Source organism: Sorex araneus, chromosome X (assembly GCF_027595985.1).
Source record: "Sorex araneus isolate mSorAra2 chromosome X, mSorAra2.pri, whole genome shotgun sequence".
NCBI lineage: Eukaryota > Metazoa > Chordata > Mammalia > Eulipotyphla > Soricidae > Sorex > Sorex araneus.
This window is the reverse complement of record NC_073313.1, coordinates 239064483-239081255: the sequence shown is the minus strand read 5'-3', so window position 1 is coordinate 239081255 and position 16773 is coordinate 239064483. Positions and strand designations below refer to the sequence as shown.

The 16773-nt window shown below is 39.8% G+C and overlaps 1 protein-coding gene across 1 annotated transcript in view; it reads left to right on the top strand.

The window, feature by feature from the left end:
• The window catches only part of NDUFS1 (NADH:ubiquinone oxidoreductase core subunit S1), a 36284-nt gene extending 20963 nt beyond the window's left edge, over window positions 1–15321 (top strand). Inside the window, exons 14-19 of the mRNA XM_004601302.2 lie at window positions 3300–3460; window positions 9395–9549; window positions 10892–11067; window positions 11812–11946; window positions 12393–12465; window positions 15002–15321. Coding sequence (XP_004601359.2) covers window positions 3300–3460; window positions 9395–9549; window positions 10892–11067; window positions 11812–11946; window positions 12393–12465; window positions 15002–15093 — 792 coding nt within the window. The 3' untranslated portion in view covers window positions 15094–15321. The remainder of the gene's footprint in view (window positions 1–3299; window positions 3461–9394; window positions 9550–10891; window positions 11068–11811; window positions 11947–12392; window positions 12466–15001) is intronic.
• The last annotated feature ends 1452 nt before the right edge of the window (window positions 15322–16773 follow it).

Sequence of the window (16773 nt, the reverse complement as noted above, 5' to 3'; positions counted from 1 at the left end):
AAATTATTAACTACAGAAAGAATCTTTTTTGTTGTGTGTGTGTGTGAGGTGGCTTTCCAAGTCTTGCTCAGGCTTCCCAAGTCTTACTCGGGCTCCCCGGGGCCTTCCTGGTGATAGTTACCCGTGGTGGAGATGGTAAATGTGAAGACCCAACGACTCATTTCGACTCTGGTGCCAGGAATTGAACTTGAGTCAGGTGCATGCTAGGCATGCTAACTGTTCTTGTCTGTAGTCCCCAAGTCTTATCCTTTGAGGGTGGGGATGTAGGGTTAAACTTTTCTTTACCGGAAGAGTTACTCCTGGAGGAAATTTTCACCCCTCCATTTACTTGGTATTTTCATGACTGAGTTTTAATTTATATTTCATTGTGATACCTAGGCTTTACAGGGGTTTTTGTTTTGGTTTGGTTTGGAGCTATGCCCAGCTATGCTTGGAGTTACTCCTGACTCTGCACTCAGGAATAAGTGGTGGTTGGGGATCTGATGGGTTGCTGGGGATCAAGCCCGGGTTAGCCAACTGTAAGGCAACACCCTACCTGCTATACTATCTCTCTAGCCTCTATTTAATTTTTTCAAGAAAGACTTATCAGTGCTCTATTTGAATTCTTACTTGCTTAAGAATGCCTTAAAAAAAAAAAAAAGGCTGCCTTTTTTTCCTCAGTAGACCAGTCACAGGATATAAGATTCTAGGGTCACTTTTTCCGTTTAGCATTATAGACACTGTTTAGCTGCTGTAGAGAAGCCTATAGTCATTCTCATTCTCCAGTGTCCTGATTTTTCTCGTGCTTTTTCTTTGATGCTTTACGATATATTATTTATCCCTGTAATTTAATGATTTCAAAAAGCATGTGTTTGGGGGGCAGAAGTGAAGGGAAGTTAACACAGTTGGGGTTCCCCCCACACACACACTTTAGAGAATGTTTAAGTTATTTTTTTTTTAATAATTTATATTTTAGGGATAGAGTATAACCATACCCACCACCAAAGTGCTGAATGTCTTAACGTGTATAGTTCTACTACCTTTCTTTTCATGGAGCATAGTATATATTTTATTCTGAACATTAAGTGCAAAGTTCTCCTTTTAGGGTTATAGTGATTAAACTAACTACTGAAATAACCCTGGTGATCTCCAGCACATCAACCCATATTACTGGGAGTGCTCCCAGGCCTCCCAGCAGTGCTGAATAAACCCTTATTAAGAAAAAAGTGTGGAGCTAGAGCAGTTGTACAGCAGGGAGGGTATTTGCATGCGGCTGACCCAGGCTCTATCTCTGGCATCCCCAAATGTTTACTGAGCCTACCACAAGTAATTCCTGAGTGCAGACCCAGAAATAACCCCTGATCACTGCCAGGTGTGACCCCCCCCCCAAAACAAAACAACCCAAAACAAAGACAAAGTGTTTAAGTCATTTACTGCAAAGTGTCCCTGTTTTCCTCATCTGTTGGCCCCAGAACTAGTATTCTTTAGGATGATTTTATTCATTATAGAATTTGCTATTTTTTTAATTTGCTATTTTTTTTTAATTTGTTGTTTTCTTGTTATGTGTGGAGAGAGAATACGTGTATGTTATAGAAGGCATTCACTGGCCCACAGATCCATTAACTAATGCAGATACTAGATCTTCTCTACCTTTTCTATTATCTTCATTCTTTTTTTTTTTTTTGTTAGCTTTCAGTTTTTTTCATGTAATTTCTGTAGCTTGACTTTCTCATCCTGTGTTTTTGTGGGGTTTTTTTTCCTTCTTTTTTTACTGTTTCTGGAATGATATGTTGATTTGTTACTTTTCTAATATTTTCTTTTTTTTTCTAATATTCTGATTCTGTGAAGAAAGTATTTTATAATAGTCTTATGGCACTTTTTTGAACCTATTTATTATTTTATTTTTGGCTTCAACCAAAGAGCTCAGGCCCAGTGGCCATTCTTTCTGATAATCCTTGGGGCAGTGCAGGCCAGATTGTTCAGCGGTAGGATCCAGCAATTCACTATTGCTCTCACTAGTGCTTGAGAGCCATAAAGGTTATGCCTTGAGGTGCTTCAGGGGCCATGCCACACCCAAGATCAAATTTGGGGCTATTAAACATGCATTCCAGGGGGCCGGAGCGATAGCACAGCGGGTAGGGGTAGGGCGTCTGCCTTGCACGCGGCCGACCCGGTTCGATCCCTGGCATCCCATATGGTCCCTCAAGCACCGCCAGGAGTGGTTCCTGAGTACAAAACCAGGAGTAACCCCTGAGCATCGCTGAATGTGACCCCCCCCCAAAAAAAAAAAGCAAATAAATAAATAGACATGCATTCCAGCCCTTGAAGTTATCTCAGAGTAGAGTACTTTAAGCTGTTTTTTTTTTTTTTTCTTTTCAACTTGAAGTGAGAAGCTTGGTGAATTGGAGTCAATGTTTTCTTGGAGTCTTGATAAATATCTCCAACTCTGACTCTTCTTACTTCCTTGGGGAATTTATCTTGTGGCTAAGTGCCTACTTTAGTGTCTAGCCATATTTCTCTTGCTAATCCTTTCGTTGGGGGTAGCTATTGACAATAATACAGACAACAGACTGACATTGTGTTAGTGTAGTCCGTAACTGACTCCTTGTTTTTCTTTTCTCCAGTTTTGTCATTTCATTTGCTCTTGGGATGCGCTCTCTCATCCCTGGCACTGCATAACTGTTTCCCAAGCACAGCCAGGTGTAAGTCCTGAGCACTTGTGTGACCCCAAAACCTAAAAAATGGATTAGGAAGCCCATGAAGTTTTTTTTTTTTTTTTTTTTTTGCTTTTGGGTCACACCCAGCAATGCACAGGGGTCACTCCTGGCTCTGCACTCAGGAATTACCCCTGGTGGTGCTCAAGGGACCATATGGGATGCTGGGAATCAAACCCAGGTTGGCCGCATGCAAGGGAAACGCCCTACCCGCTGTGCTATCTCTCCAGCCCCAAGCCCATGAAGTTTTTAAGTATTCTTTATTGCGGTCATTTATTTATAACAAGCAATTGTTACCTCCTTGTGTGGAACATAGTGAGTAGATAGAACACGTAAAGTGAATTATCTCTATACTGATAGTTCCACAATTCTTCTAAGACCTACCTATAATCCTTTTGACTTATAGCTATAATTTTCACTCTAAGTCTTTACTTCTAGAAAATCTTTTATCTGACACTTGTTTAGCTGTATAATCATCGTACTGGCAAGTTAATGATTAAGTTTGTATTAAATTTGTTACGTAACATCAAAGAATTAAAACTTGGGACAACATTTTTAGGCTTATATTGTAATTTTTAATCAAACTATTTTTAAAAAATTGAACAGGTCCTAAAGGAAGCCAAAAAACCAATGGTGGTTTTAGGCAGCTCTGCACTGCAAAGAAATGATGGGGCAGCAATTCTTGCAGCTGTTTCCAACATTGCTCAAAAAGTCCGGTTAAGTAGTGGTGCTTCTGGTGATTGGAAAGTTATGAATATCCTTCATAGGTAAGTTGCATAATTGTTTTATATACCATAAAGTTCTAGTAATTTTGTATGTTCCATTTAGATTTACCCTACAATTTTGATACCTAGATTTCAAATGGCTTAATATTAGCAACATTGGGGGCTGGAGTGATAGCACAGAGGGTAGGGCGTTTGCCTTGCACTCGGCCGACCCGGGTTCAATTCCCAGCATCCCATATGGTCCCCCGACCACCACCAGGCATAATTCCTGAGTGCAAAGCCAAGAGTAACCCCTGTGCATTGCCGGGTGTTACCCAAAAAAGGAATAAAAAAATATTAGCAACATTAAACAGTAAAGTAGAAATCTTTACTTTCTATGTGGGAAGAACTCAAGATAATAAAAGTACCTTAAATAAGATCAGGATGTAGTTCAGTGGTGGAGTACATGCTTATTGAAGCCTGGATTTGATCCCTAATGTGCAAATTGACAAACTATTGAAAATGATATATTTCTGTACTTTGGTTTTAAAATTGCAATTGTTGGGCCAGAGAGAGTATAAGTAAGGCACTTGCCTTGCATGTGGCCATGGTATCCCGTACGGTCTCCTGTTTGCCAGGAGCCAGGAGTGATTCCTGAGTGTAGAGACAGGATTAACTCCTGAGCATTCCCGGGTGTGGCCCAAAAACTAGGGTGAAAAAAGTTGCAGTTGTCTGGCTTTGAATAAATGATAAAAATGAAAGTAACACAAAAATTATTTGAAGTAAAGTCTTTTTTCTGACTTTGTTAATGCAAGTTTAAGTTAGAAAAGTTGGAAGAATGAAGGTATATGCAAATGGAAAGTATCTTTTTTCTACAGTTTGCAGATATTTATATTATCTGGTATGTTTTCTTTTTTCCCCCATTTGTTATTTGTTTATTTATTTGTTTATTTTTCATTTTGAACTGTACCCAACGGTGCTCAGGGCTTACTCCTGGCCCTGTGTTCAGGTATCCCTCCTGATACAGTTTTGGGGGACTATATATTCAACCCCATCTGCTGAATACAAGACAAGCAAAACTACCCACTATACTGTCTCTCTAGTCCCAATAATCTTAAATAGTTATAATCATGGTGTATGTGCATGTCTTTTTGTTTTGTTTTATCACTTATTATTAAGTACTAGTTTTTTCTTGTCTCCTGTGATTAGAAATTCACTTTTTGGTGGGGAGGTCCCCCAAGTGATAGTCTCAGGGGGCCCATGAACCTCTAGCACCAAATACAGTAATGCTCTGATAAGGAGCCATGTGGCCAGGTATCAGACTGGGGTTAGAGTACATTTTTTGCACACTGTACTACCCCCCCCACCCCCCCGTACTGTCTCCTCAACACAACCCCTACACAAAGGATTGTGTAGCTGATTTTGTTTGTTTTTAATTTTGGCACCAAACCCAAAAAACAAAAAACAAACAAAACAAAACAAATAAGCTGAGTGGTAACTAGCTGGATAGCATATTCTCAGATGGAAATATTTTCTCTTTGGTTCTTAGTACAGATTTTGGCCATACCTTCTGGCCTGTAGTTTTTGTGGAGACAGCTGTGCATAATATTATGAGGTTCCCATATGTGACTGATTTTCACTTACTGTTTTTAGGATTTTCAATTTTCTACTTTTGTCATATTAATTATAATGTGTTTTCTTTTTTCTCTTTTTGGATTTATTTTGTCTAGAACCCATTGAACTTCATGAATCTGGGGTTTTTTTTTTTTTTTTTTCTTTTGGGGTCACAACTGGTGATGCACAGGGGTTACTCCTGGCTCTGCACTCAGGAATTACTCCTGGCGGTGCTCAGGGGACCATATGGGATACTGGGAATCGAACCCGGGTCAGCTTCATGCAAGGCAAATGCCCTACCTGCTGTGCTATCACTCCAGCCCCTGGGTTTCTTAATTTTTTGGTGGGGATTTTTTTTTCTGGGCCATCCGTGGTGGTGCTTGAGTTACTTCCAGCCTGTTGCTCAGGAATTGGTGCCAGTATGCCCAGGAGCCATGCAGTGCTAGGGATCTAACCCAGACCTCCTGCATGCAGACCATGTGCTCAGCCCTTTAAGCTCTCTTCCTACCCTGAACAGTCTTAACTCTTTTTTTCAGCTTGTAGATGTCCTTGTCTATTATTTTTCCAGTTAAGAAGTCTGCCTCTTTTCTCTTACTCTTGTTGGAACCCATTTGTGAATAGTCCTTTTGATGATGTCTCATATATCGCTTACATTTTATTTTATGGAGTTATATTGCTTACATTGGGGTTGGGGGGATTTGGCTGCACCTGTTGCTCCTCAGGGGCTGTTTCTGAACCTGTGCTTTGGAGTCACTTCTGGTGATGCTCAGGGGACTATATGCAATGCAAGGAACTGAACCCAGGCTGGGTACATATATGCAGGGCAAGCTCCTTACCCTATGCTCTGTCTCTGCTCCCATCTCTATTTTATATGTGTGTGTGTGTGTGTGTGTGTGTATACACATATATATACATATATATGTGTATATATATATACATATATATGTGTATACATATATATTGATCCTTTGGTGGTGGTTATCACTATTTACTTTCTTTTTTAATTTTATCACTGTGAATAACAAAGTCACAAAGATATTTTTAATTGTTTCAGGTGTATATTGTTCCAACAGCAGTCTCTTCACCAGTGTCCACTACCAGTATACCCTCCCACTCCCTGTCCCAGTGGCAAGCTTCCTACTGAAGACCAGTTCTCCTCCTCTTTGTTTCTATTCCCATTGGACATTTGATATTGCCCTACGAAGTCTCTTTATATCCTGTATATGAGAGATCATTTTGAGTACGTTCTTCTCCCTCTGGCTGATTTCACACTCAACATGATTCTCTCCAGATCTATCCACGTTACAGCAGATTCCATGACTTTATCTTTTCTTAGAGCCAAGTAGTATTTTACTATGTATATATGCCAAAAGCACAGTGCAAAAGACATCTGCATTCCTGTGTTCATTGCAGCACTGTAGACAATAGCAAAAATATGGAAACAACCCAAATGCCCCTGAACACATGACTGGATGAAAAAACTATGATACATTTGCATAATTTATTTTCAAGTTCACTGGCTTGTCAACTTTTTCCACGATCTTAAACCCCTCCTCTGTACTGTATTCTTTTTTTTTTTTTTAAGTTTTTATTTTATTGAATCACTATGAAAAAAATATAAAGCTTTCAGGTTTAAGTCTCAGTCATATAATGATTAAACCCCCATCTTTTCACCAGTGCACATGTTCCACCACCAAGAACCCCAACATACCCCCTCCCACCTATCCCCACTTAAGTAGCTAATAATCTTCACTTTATTCTCTTATACTCTTTTTTTTTTATATTTATAAGGGAGATATTATATTATACTATATTATGTTATATTATGGCTTTTTTAAAAAAATAATTTATTTATTTTTAATTAGAGAATCACCGTGAGGGTACAGTTACAGATTTATGCACTTTTGTGCTTATACTTCCCTCATACAAAGTTCGGGAACCCATCCCTTCACCAGTGCCCATTCTCCACCACCCGTAAACCCAGCGTCCCTCCCACCCTCCCCAATCCCATCTCCCCCCCACCCCACCCTGCCACTGTGGCAGGGCATTCCCTTCTGTTCTCTCTCTCTAATTAGTTGTTGTGGTTTGCAATAAAGGTGTTGAGTGGCCGCTGTGCTCAGTCTCTAGCCCTCATTCAGCCCGCAACTTCCTTCCCCCACATGGCCTTCGACTACAATGTAGTTGGTGATCGCTTCTCTGAGTTGCCCTTTCCCCGGAACGTGAGGCCAGCCTCGAAGCCATGGGGTCACCCTCCTGGTACTTATTTCTACAGTTCTTGGGTATTAGTCTCCCACTCTGATATTCTATATACCATAGATGAGTGCAGTCTTTCTATGTCTGTCTCTCTCTTTCTGACTCATTTCACTCAGCATGAAACTTTTCATGCCCATCCACTTAACTACAAAATTCTTGACTTCCTTTTTTCTAACAGCTGCATAGTATTCCATTGTATAGATGTACCAAAGTTTCCTCAACCAGTCATCCGTTTTGGGGCATTCGGGTTTTTTCCAGATTCTGGCTATTGTAAACAGTGCTGCGATGAACATACATGTGCAGATGTTGTTTCGATTGTACTTTTTTGCCTTTCTGGGATATATTCCCAGCAGTGGTATTGCTGGGTCAAATGGGAATTCAATATCTAATTTTTTGAGAATCGTCCAAATTGTTTTCCAGAAGGGCTGAACCAGTCGGCATGTACTGTATTCTTTAACCTGGACTTTCTCTCAGGTTTTTTCTCTTTCTCTTTGTTGGTTCTTTTCTATTGATCTTACTGCAGTGAGCATCACTAATGAGGACTATTACTTTGAAATCTTACTGAGGTGTATTGCATAGTTTTTTTTCTCAGAAGTTCTTTCCAAACTGCTGTCGTGAGCCAGTCAGTGTGGGTGTGTTCCTCCATCTCCCCTTTATGTCTTGTGTTCCACCTGGATCTGGGTGGTTGTAGGAAGTTGTGTTTGAGTGGGACTAGGTGGTGACCAGGGGTTACCAATAGAGTACTTGGAGACTCCTGTGTGCCAGGTTCAAGAGGGCCAAGTTGTCTGCTGGAATTTAATTCCTGACATAGTTTGGTCCCATGAATACTGCACTGCTGGAAGGAATCCCTGAGCATTTCCGGGCGTGATCCAAAACAAACAGTTTATTACCTTTTCCTTCCCTTTTTGTTGTAGTAGCCTGAGATCTGATATACTTGGTTTTTGGCCTGGGCCCCTCTAGCATACAGCTCTGCTAGGATTGAACATCAGTATAAGTGGAACAGGGCCTGGACTAAAGTCACTACTTCACACTTGCAAAGCAAGTACTTACCACTGAGCCATCTGGGCTCCCTTAATTCTCTTTTGCCTTTTTTTTTTTTTTTTTTTTTTTGCTTTTTGGGTCACATCCGGCGATGCACAGGGGTTACTCCTGGCTCTGCACTCAGGAATTACCCCTGGCTGTGCTCAGGGGACCATATGGGATGCTGGGATTTAACCCGGGTCGGCCGTGTGCAAGGCAAACGCCCTTCCTGCTGTGCTATCTCTCCAGCCCTTCTTTTGCCTTTTTTTTTTACTACATTTATAGGTATTTTTAACCCCCTCCGAGCACCTGGAGTTTGGAGGGAAGGAAGGGTTGGGTCATATCATCTAGTACTCAGGTATTTCTTGCTTTGCTCAGTATTTATCTGTAGCAATACTTGGGGGCCCCTATGTAGAGGCCTGGGGGCCGGAGCGATAGCACAGTGGGTAGGGCTTTTGCCTTGCCCGCGGCTGACCCGGGTTCGATCCCTGGCATCCCATATGGTCCCCCAAGCACTGTCAGGAGTAATTCCTGAGTGCAAAGCCAGGAGTAACCCCTGAGCATCGCTGGGTATGACCCAAAAAGCGGAAAAAAAAAAAAAAAGACATGTAGAGGCCTGGTTAGATCTAACCAGATTGGGCATGTGTAGGGCAGGTGCTTTACCTCTGTATTAGCTCTGGCCCTCTTTTTATAAAAAAAAAAAAAAAGAACCATCTGTATATCTAACAAAGCATGTACTCCTCTAGCCTGTCTCTGGTTCTTGATACATACTTTAAATGGCTTTTTTTTAAAGGCCAAGGATGGGGCCAGAGAGATTGTATAGAGAGCAGGACACTGACCTTGCACATGGCTGACCCAGGTTCCATACCCAGAATTCCACATGGTCCCCTGTGTCCTATCAGGAGTGATCTCTGAGTGCATAGCCAGGAGTAAGCCCTGAGCACTGCTGGCTGTGGCCCGAAAACAAAATAATAAAACAGCACTGCAATTAAGTAAATAATGGTGGAAAGGGTAAGAGAAGGTCTCTGGCAGCATGGAATGGAAATGAGACTAATTTTTTTTATAATGAAAACACTGCAACTTGATTAAAAATTAATATTTGTTTTATAGGATTGCAAGCCAGGTAGCTGCTTTGGATCTTGGCTATAAACCTGGGGTGGAAGCAATTCGGAAGAACCCTCCCAAAGTGCTATTTTTGCTAGGAGCAGATGGAGGTTGTATCACTCGGCAGGATTTGCCAAAGGATTGTTTCATTATTTATCAAGGTAAGTAATACCCGTGACTCAGGAAAAAGAATAGGACATTGTGTGTATTAAAAACGGTGTGGCAGTTAGGAGGCAGTGTATTTCACATATGCATACCAGCCTTTTAAAAAATCAAATCATGTTGGGACTGGAGAGATAGTATAGCAGGTGGACTGCTTGCCTTGTGTGTCCAACCCACATTTGATCTTGGGCATCCCATATGGACCCTTGAGCCTGCCAGGAGTGATTCCTGATTGCAAAGCCAGGAGTAGCCACTGAACACTACCTGGTGTGTCCCAAGAACCGAAAAAAAAAAAAACGAACATGGGAAGTTGGAGAAATACTGCAAGTGTAAAGCACTTGCCTTTCATGCAGTCAGCCTGTTTTCGATCTTGGCACCGGATATGATCCCTGAACATTGCCATTGTGGCCCCCAGACAAATAATTATCTTTCCATTAGTGAGTTACTATTTTTCAGTGTACTATTTTCTATAATTTTCCATTTTTGTCCTTTTGAATCTAGTCTTGCTGTTTACATTTCACTCTACCATTTCGGCCTGCCAAACTTCACTAGTGTACATCTGCAATTTCCACATTATAATTATCAAGAGAAATAACATACCTAGTGGAGCACTATAGTGTGTGTATGATCGTCTGCATATTTGTGTATTTGCCTCCTCCCTATTCTTTCCAATTTTTATAATTTGGGACCAAAGAGGTCACTCAGAAGTCACTCGGATGGCATGTCATCCCCTGAGGACTGGTTAGAAGCTATCCCTTAGTCGAGTCAGGAGTAGCTTCTGAGGAACACTGGGTGTGATCTAGCAAAGCAGAATCCCCCTAAAATGCTTGCTTTAATAACAGTTTTTTTTGGGAAAGGTAGTTAAATTCTAAGCAAAATAAACTTCAATTTTTAATCCAAATACTTCACCACTACTTTGGAGAGTGTGATGGGGACCCCACTTTTGGCATTGCCCAGGGGGCCTGGATTATACTAGTTTATTTTTTAAAACGCGTGTGTGTGTATATATATGTATATATTATATAATTTATATACATATATGTTTATTTTACTTGGGAGTAGAGTAAGGGCTACACCCAGCCTTGCTCAGTGCTCACTCCTGGGTCTGCGTTCAGACCATATGGGATTTAGGAGTCAGGAGATGCTTCCAAGGTTTGGAGCAAATGCCAGTTCTGGGTTTGATTTCCTGGCACCATGTGTTTCCCCCAGCACTGAACCAGAAATAGGCCTGGGGCATCTCTAAGTGTGGCCCAAAGACAGAAAAACAATTGAACATGGATGATTACTGTATTTGTATATACTAATCACTTTTTTACTAAAATGTATTTTTCCTTTCATTAGGACATCATGGTGATGTGGGAGCTCCGATAGCTGATGTTATTCTCCCAGGAGCTGCTTACACAGAGAAATCGGCTACTTATGTCAATACCGAGGGCCGAGCCCAGCAAACTAAAGTAGCAGTGACGCCTCCTGGCTTGGCAAGAGAAGACTGGAAAATTATAAGAGCCCTCTCTGAGGTATTTGTCTTAGTGAGGCTGCTAAAAGGATGTTGATACATTAGCTTGATTGATTTTTCACTGTAACAAAAAGTTTAAGCCCAAAAGGCAGAGATGTTTAAATAATGTGTAAAGAAAACAGGAATTTGAAATTTTTATTTTTGACTTTTGTACCCAAAAACATTTTTTTTCATTTTTTCATAAAGTGAAGCTAGTGAGGTGTAATTTGATAAAGTTGTCTCCTGATTTTGCATACTACCAGTGGTAGGCTAGCAGAAATGGTTAGGTACAGTATAGCATTTTCTCTTTAATAATTTATTCCATAATCAGTCCTTTTTGTCCCCTTGCTTGAGAGTTAACCCTAGTATTGCTCTGGTGACCTTGTGGTGCTAGAAAATGGGGATCAAACTATCAAACCTGGGGCACTGTCTCCCTGAGTTGTCTATCTCATTTGTTTATTTAGGTATATATGTACATGTTTGCTGGCAGTTGAATTCAGGTCTCAGGCATGCAAAGAAAGTGCATTTTTGCTGCTGAGCCATATTCCCAAACACTTATCAGCCTACTTTTTTAAAGATGACTGATGTATGTTTATGAATTATTTTTGACAGTTCCATTTCTGTGTGTGTGTGTGTGTGTGTGTGCTAAAGAACACCAGTACATTTTAAAATGTAGTATTGAATTGTTTTACTTAATTATATATAATTGGAAATTTCTTTTTAAGTACTGAAGCTTTATCAATTACTGATACCTGATTTTTTACAGATTGCAGGCTTTACTCTTCCATATGATACTCTTGATCAAGTCAGAAACAGGTTGGAAGAAGTCTCTCCTAATCTTGTTCGATATGATGATATTGAAGGGGCTAATTATTTCCAGCAAGCAAATGAGCTCTCCAAGGTAAAAAAAAATGCTTATATGTTTTTTAACTTACTAATTTATTTTATTGAACCAATGTGAGATACACCATTACAAAGTTGTTCATGATGGGTTTTAGTCATAAAATGTTCCAACACCCATCCCTTCACCAGTGTACATTTCCCCCCAGCAATGTCCCCCAGTTCCCCTCCCTCCACCTCTGGATAATTATTTTGAATGATCCAAGAAAGGGAGGGTCCTTGGAGGGGGTGAGGGTGGCTTCCAGTTGTTTGTTTGCTGTAGTTCGAAGCCTGCATGAGGAAGAGCCTTCCCATTCTGAGGCAAGGCCAGAGGGAAGGAAGCCCTGCATCTATTGCTGGCAACTTTCTATCTATATATGTAATTTTTACAGTGGTATATCCACTAGAATACTTATCTGTACTCCCGTTTATCTCTTTTGTTTATCTCTTCTTTTTTTTTTTTTATAGCTAGTGAACCAGCAACTTCTTGCTGATCCTCTTGTTCCACCTCAGCTAACTATAAAAGACTTTTACATGACAGGTAAGTGATTAAAAATACGAAAAGTGTGAAGGAATTCGGTCAGGTAATTGAGAATTATGAATTGTAAATCCAGCCTGCTAGTGGTATTTGAAAATTTTCAACTATTTGAGTGGATGTGATTCACATTTTTAAATTTTGCTTTTAATTTTTGTTTTTGAAATGTAAGCATAGTTTAAAAATCCAAGAGTAGTTAAGGATTTTATGTAAAATTGCTTAGAAAATCACTCTGTAGGAATTTTTTTTTTTTTTAACTTTTTTTAGTTCACACCTGGCAATGCTCAGGGGTTACTCCTGGCTCTGCACTCAGAAATCACTCCTGACAGTGCTCAGGGGACCATGTGGGATGCTGGGAATTGAACCCGGGTCGGCGGCTTGCAAGGCAAACGCCCTATCCGCTGTGCTATCGCTCCAACCCCACTCTGTAGGAATTTTGAGAGAATTTTTCTCAGTGGCAAATGACTGAAGATTGCTGAGAACTGTAATACAATCAAATATTTGAATGTGAAATATTTAAACAGTGCTTCTAATATGAATTGTTAGGAATGTTTTTAAGGAATCCAATTTGTTGTTGTGTCTTGGACCACACACAGCTGTGCTCAGGACTTACTCCTGGCAGTGCTCAGGGGACCATATGTAATCTTGGGATAGGAACAGCTTGTTTATATGAAGAGCACACATTCCAATCCGTTGGAATTCTCTCTGGCCCAGGAATTTGTTTATAGGATTTCTTTTATTTTTCCTCAGGTTTTAAAACATTTTTCATATTAAATTTCTTTTCCTGTTTTATTTAAACATTGTGGTTTATGTAGTTTCTCATGATGCATTTGTTACATACACAGTCAGCATTCAAACAGCAGTCTCACCACCTCTGTGACCTTCCCTTCACCATTATCTTGGGCCCCAGATAATTCTATATATTGCTTATTACCACTAAATTACTAATGGAATGATGAAAAAGTACTTTAGTAAAAGAAAATTTGTGAAAATTGTTGTTTTTCACCATGGGGACATTAGTTCTTTTCTGAGGGTTTACTAAGCTGTTGTTGCTGGTTGAGCATTTTGTGTTAATGTTTTTACTAGTTGAGCATAGTTGGCTTCTACATTACATTCCCGTCCAATCTGGTGTGCCCCTAAGTATTGTAGAATGTGGAGATGTTGTGTGGCCATGTCCTTGGCCTCATGCTCCAGAGAATCCAGAATATTTCACTGGGCAGTGAGCTTACACAGAGATGGAGGTGGAATGTGGGTGTGGCTTCCAGGTTTTCTAGAAGTATTGGGGGGGTCACCCACCACCACTCTGATAAGACCTAGAGATTTCAGCCAAAAAACCCCCAGTGTACCTGAAATTTTTATCATTTTGTCATTTCTTTTGAGCTCAGTTGTGAAGTGGTAAAGTCCAGCCATAGGCGTGATAGCAGCTGTTGCAGTGACAGTGCAGCTGCCAGGGCTTTGACAGGGCAGGAACTTGGCCCTCTTCCTCCCAAGATTGCCCCAGGGACTGGTATTCAGTACATTTTTGCAGCTATTTGATCTCTTTCGTGATTTAATTAGGAGTCTCGGAACAGGGCCAGTAGATGAGCTTAGATACCATTCGCAGTGGGATGTGGGTGTGCTTTGGTATAGTTTTTATCCAATTACTCTTAAGGAAAAATTTTAGGTATTTTGTAAGTTATATTCATTGTAGAACATATGGCTAAGCCCAAAAGAACAATTTAATATCCCGTGATCCCACTACTCACTCAGAAATAACTGTATTTGATCTTTCTTTTCCCCTACATATATTATTTATTTAAACAAACAATCAGTATGATTTTTCAGGAGCCAGAGAGAGAGAGAGTACATGTAGTAGGGTGCTTGCCTTGAATATGGTTGATTCTGGTTAGATTCCCAGCACCTCATGTTTTATCAAGTACCACCAGGGTTTACTTCTGAGCACAGAATAAACCCCAAGTACTGCCAGATGTAGCCCAGTCCCTTCTCCCCCAAACAGAACAAAAAGAGATTATTCATTTACTTTTTTTGTAATGATTTTATTGAAATATTTACATAGCATAAAAATTACCCATAACATAAATGATTCAGTGGAACTTATTGTACATACTGTTTTGTGATTTTTTTTTTCAGTAACATATATTTTCTTTTCTGACATTAATGCTTGGGAGGGGGGGGCGGGCATGCCCAGTTGTTCTCAGGATGATTTTCATGCAGCTGACCTGGGTTTGATCCCCTGGCCCCAATATGGTCTCCTGAGTATTGTCAGGTGTGCCCTCCTACCCTGCAAAAAAAATAGTGGGTATGTGGCTTAGAGTACAGTACATGCCTTGCATGTGTGAGGCTCTGGTACAAGTTAAAAGGGAAGTTAACAAAGTACTTATGTTCTTATCCTTTTGGTTGAACATACTGGTAATTTATTTATGGGTGCATAGAATTTTATAGTACCTATATTTGTTCTTGATTATGTTCCAACAAGGAAATTTCACCATGTTATTTTGTGAAATTGTATTACCAAAATGCACGTTTTCTTGCTGTCTTTCAGATTCCATTAGCAGAGCCTCACAGACAATGGCCAAATGTGTCAAAGCTGTTACAGAGGGTGCCCAGGCTGTAGAAGAACCATCCATATGCTGAAAAATCTATTTGGAACCCGGTTTTGCTACAAATCATTAATGGACAATTATGTAGAATGATTGTTCAGAGGTTTATCTCCTTAAAAATAACCTCAATGATGTACTATTTAAGATTCTACCATGCTTATTGAAATTATTGCAGTTATCAAAGAACTGAGATTTCAAACACATGTATGTATTGTGTGAGCATTGTTGAATGTTTTAATAAATGTGTATACTGATAGTTTAATTTTTTTTTTTTTTTTTTTTTGCTTTTTGGGTTACACCCAGCAATGCTCAGGGGTTACTCCTGGCTCTGCACTCAGAAATTACTCCTGGCACTGCTCAGGGAACCATATAGGATGCTGGGATTGAACCCAGGCAAGGCAAATGCCCTACCTGCTATACTATCTCTCTGGCCCCAAAGAAAATTTCTTTACATGAGAATGTGTATTGTCTTTGTAGAGCATTTATCTTTATAAGATGAATGAAAGAGCTTATTTACAGTCCACTAACTTTAGCCTTCAAGAGCACTATTAGGATGATCTAACTTTATTCTACTCTTTCTGGGCATTTAAACATATTACACTGAGTAAATAGATTTTTTATAGTATATACATGTAAACACATGCCAGTGATCAGTCTTTGACAACTAATTCAGCATTTTCAGTGTGCTAAGTACTCTGGTTGTACATACACCATCATATTTGGTCTTTTCTACCTTTTATCTAGTATTTCATTTTACATAAGAAATTGTAGACCGGGCTGGAGTGATAGTACAGCGGGTAGGGCGTTTGCCTTGCACACGGCCGACCCGGGTTCGATTCCCAGCATCCCATATGGTCCCCTGAGTACCGCCAGGGGTAATTCCTGAGTGCAGAGCCAGGAGTGACCCCTGTGCATCGCTGGGTATGACCCAAAAAGAAAAAAAAAAAAAAAGAAATTGTAGACCAAGATTTTAAGTAGCTTATCCATAGCCAGACACCAAAAATATTACTCAGATCTTAGTTCTTTTGACTCCCAAACCCCTGCGTCCCTGAGTCCTCTGTTTTTTTGTTTGTTTTTTTAACATTTAGAACTCAAACCCTTGTGTTTAAGGAGAAAGGAAAATGACCAGTAATTACATGCACAATACAACAGGATTAGTTCTTGCTGTATAGGAAAAAGGTTATGTACAAGTGATACTTGCATTATGCCTGAACATACCTCCCACACATCTGTGGATAGTGCCCTTTAAACTTCAAGAAGTCATTGTATCATGCCCAGCACACTTGTGGTTAATTTTCAAATTATAGGACCAGCAGTGTAGTTCAAGTGGTAGAGCACATATCTAGTATATGTGAAGTCCTGACTTAAGTGCCTTGTGCCACATAGCCCCCTGAGAACTGTTGGTTATGACTCCTGTTATAAAAAAATGAAGATCCCACATACAAGTAAGATTATATTTTGTCTTTTCTTTCCATACTGATATTTTACTTACTATAGCACCCTTAAGATATAACAATCCATTATGTCACAAATTATAAGAAAAATTTATTCTTTTTTATATTTATGTAATATCAGTTATAGAGTTAATTGTAGTGATATATAGTATTTTATTGTAAATGTGATATATATGCCCCAGCTTCTTTACCGTACATTCATCCATCACTGAACGTTAGGATTGATTCATAAAGAACACGGGGCTTATATCTTTTTTCAG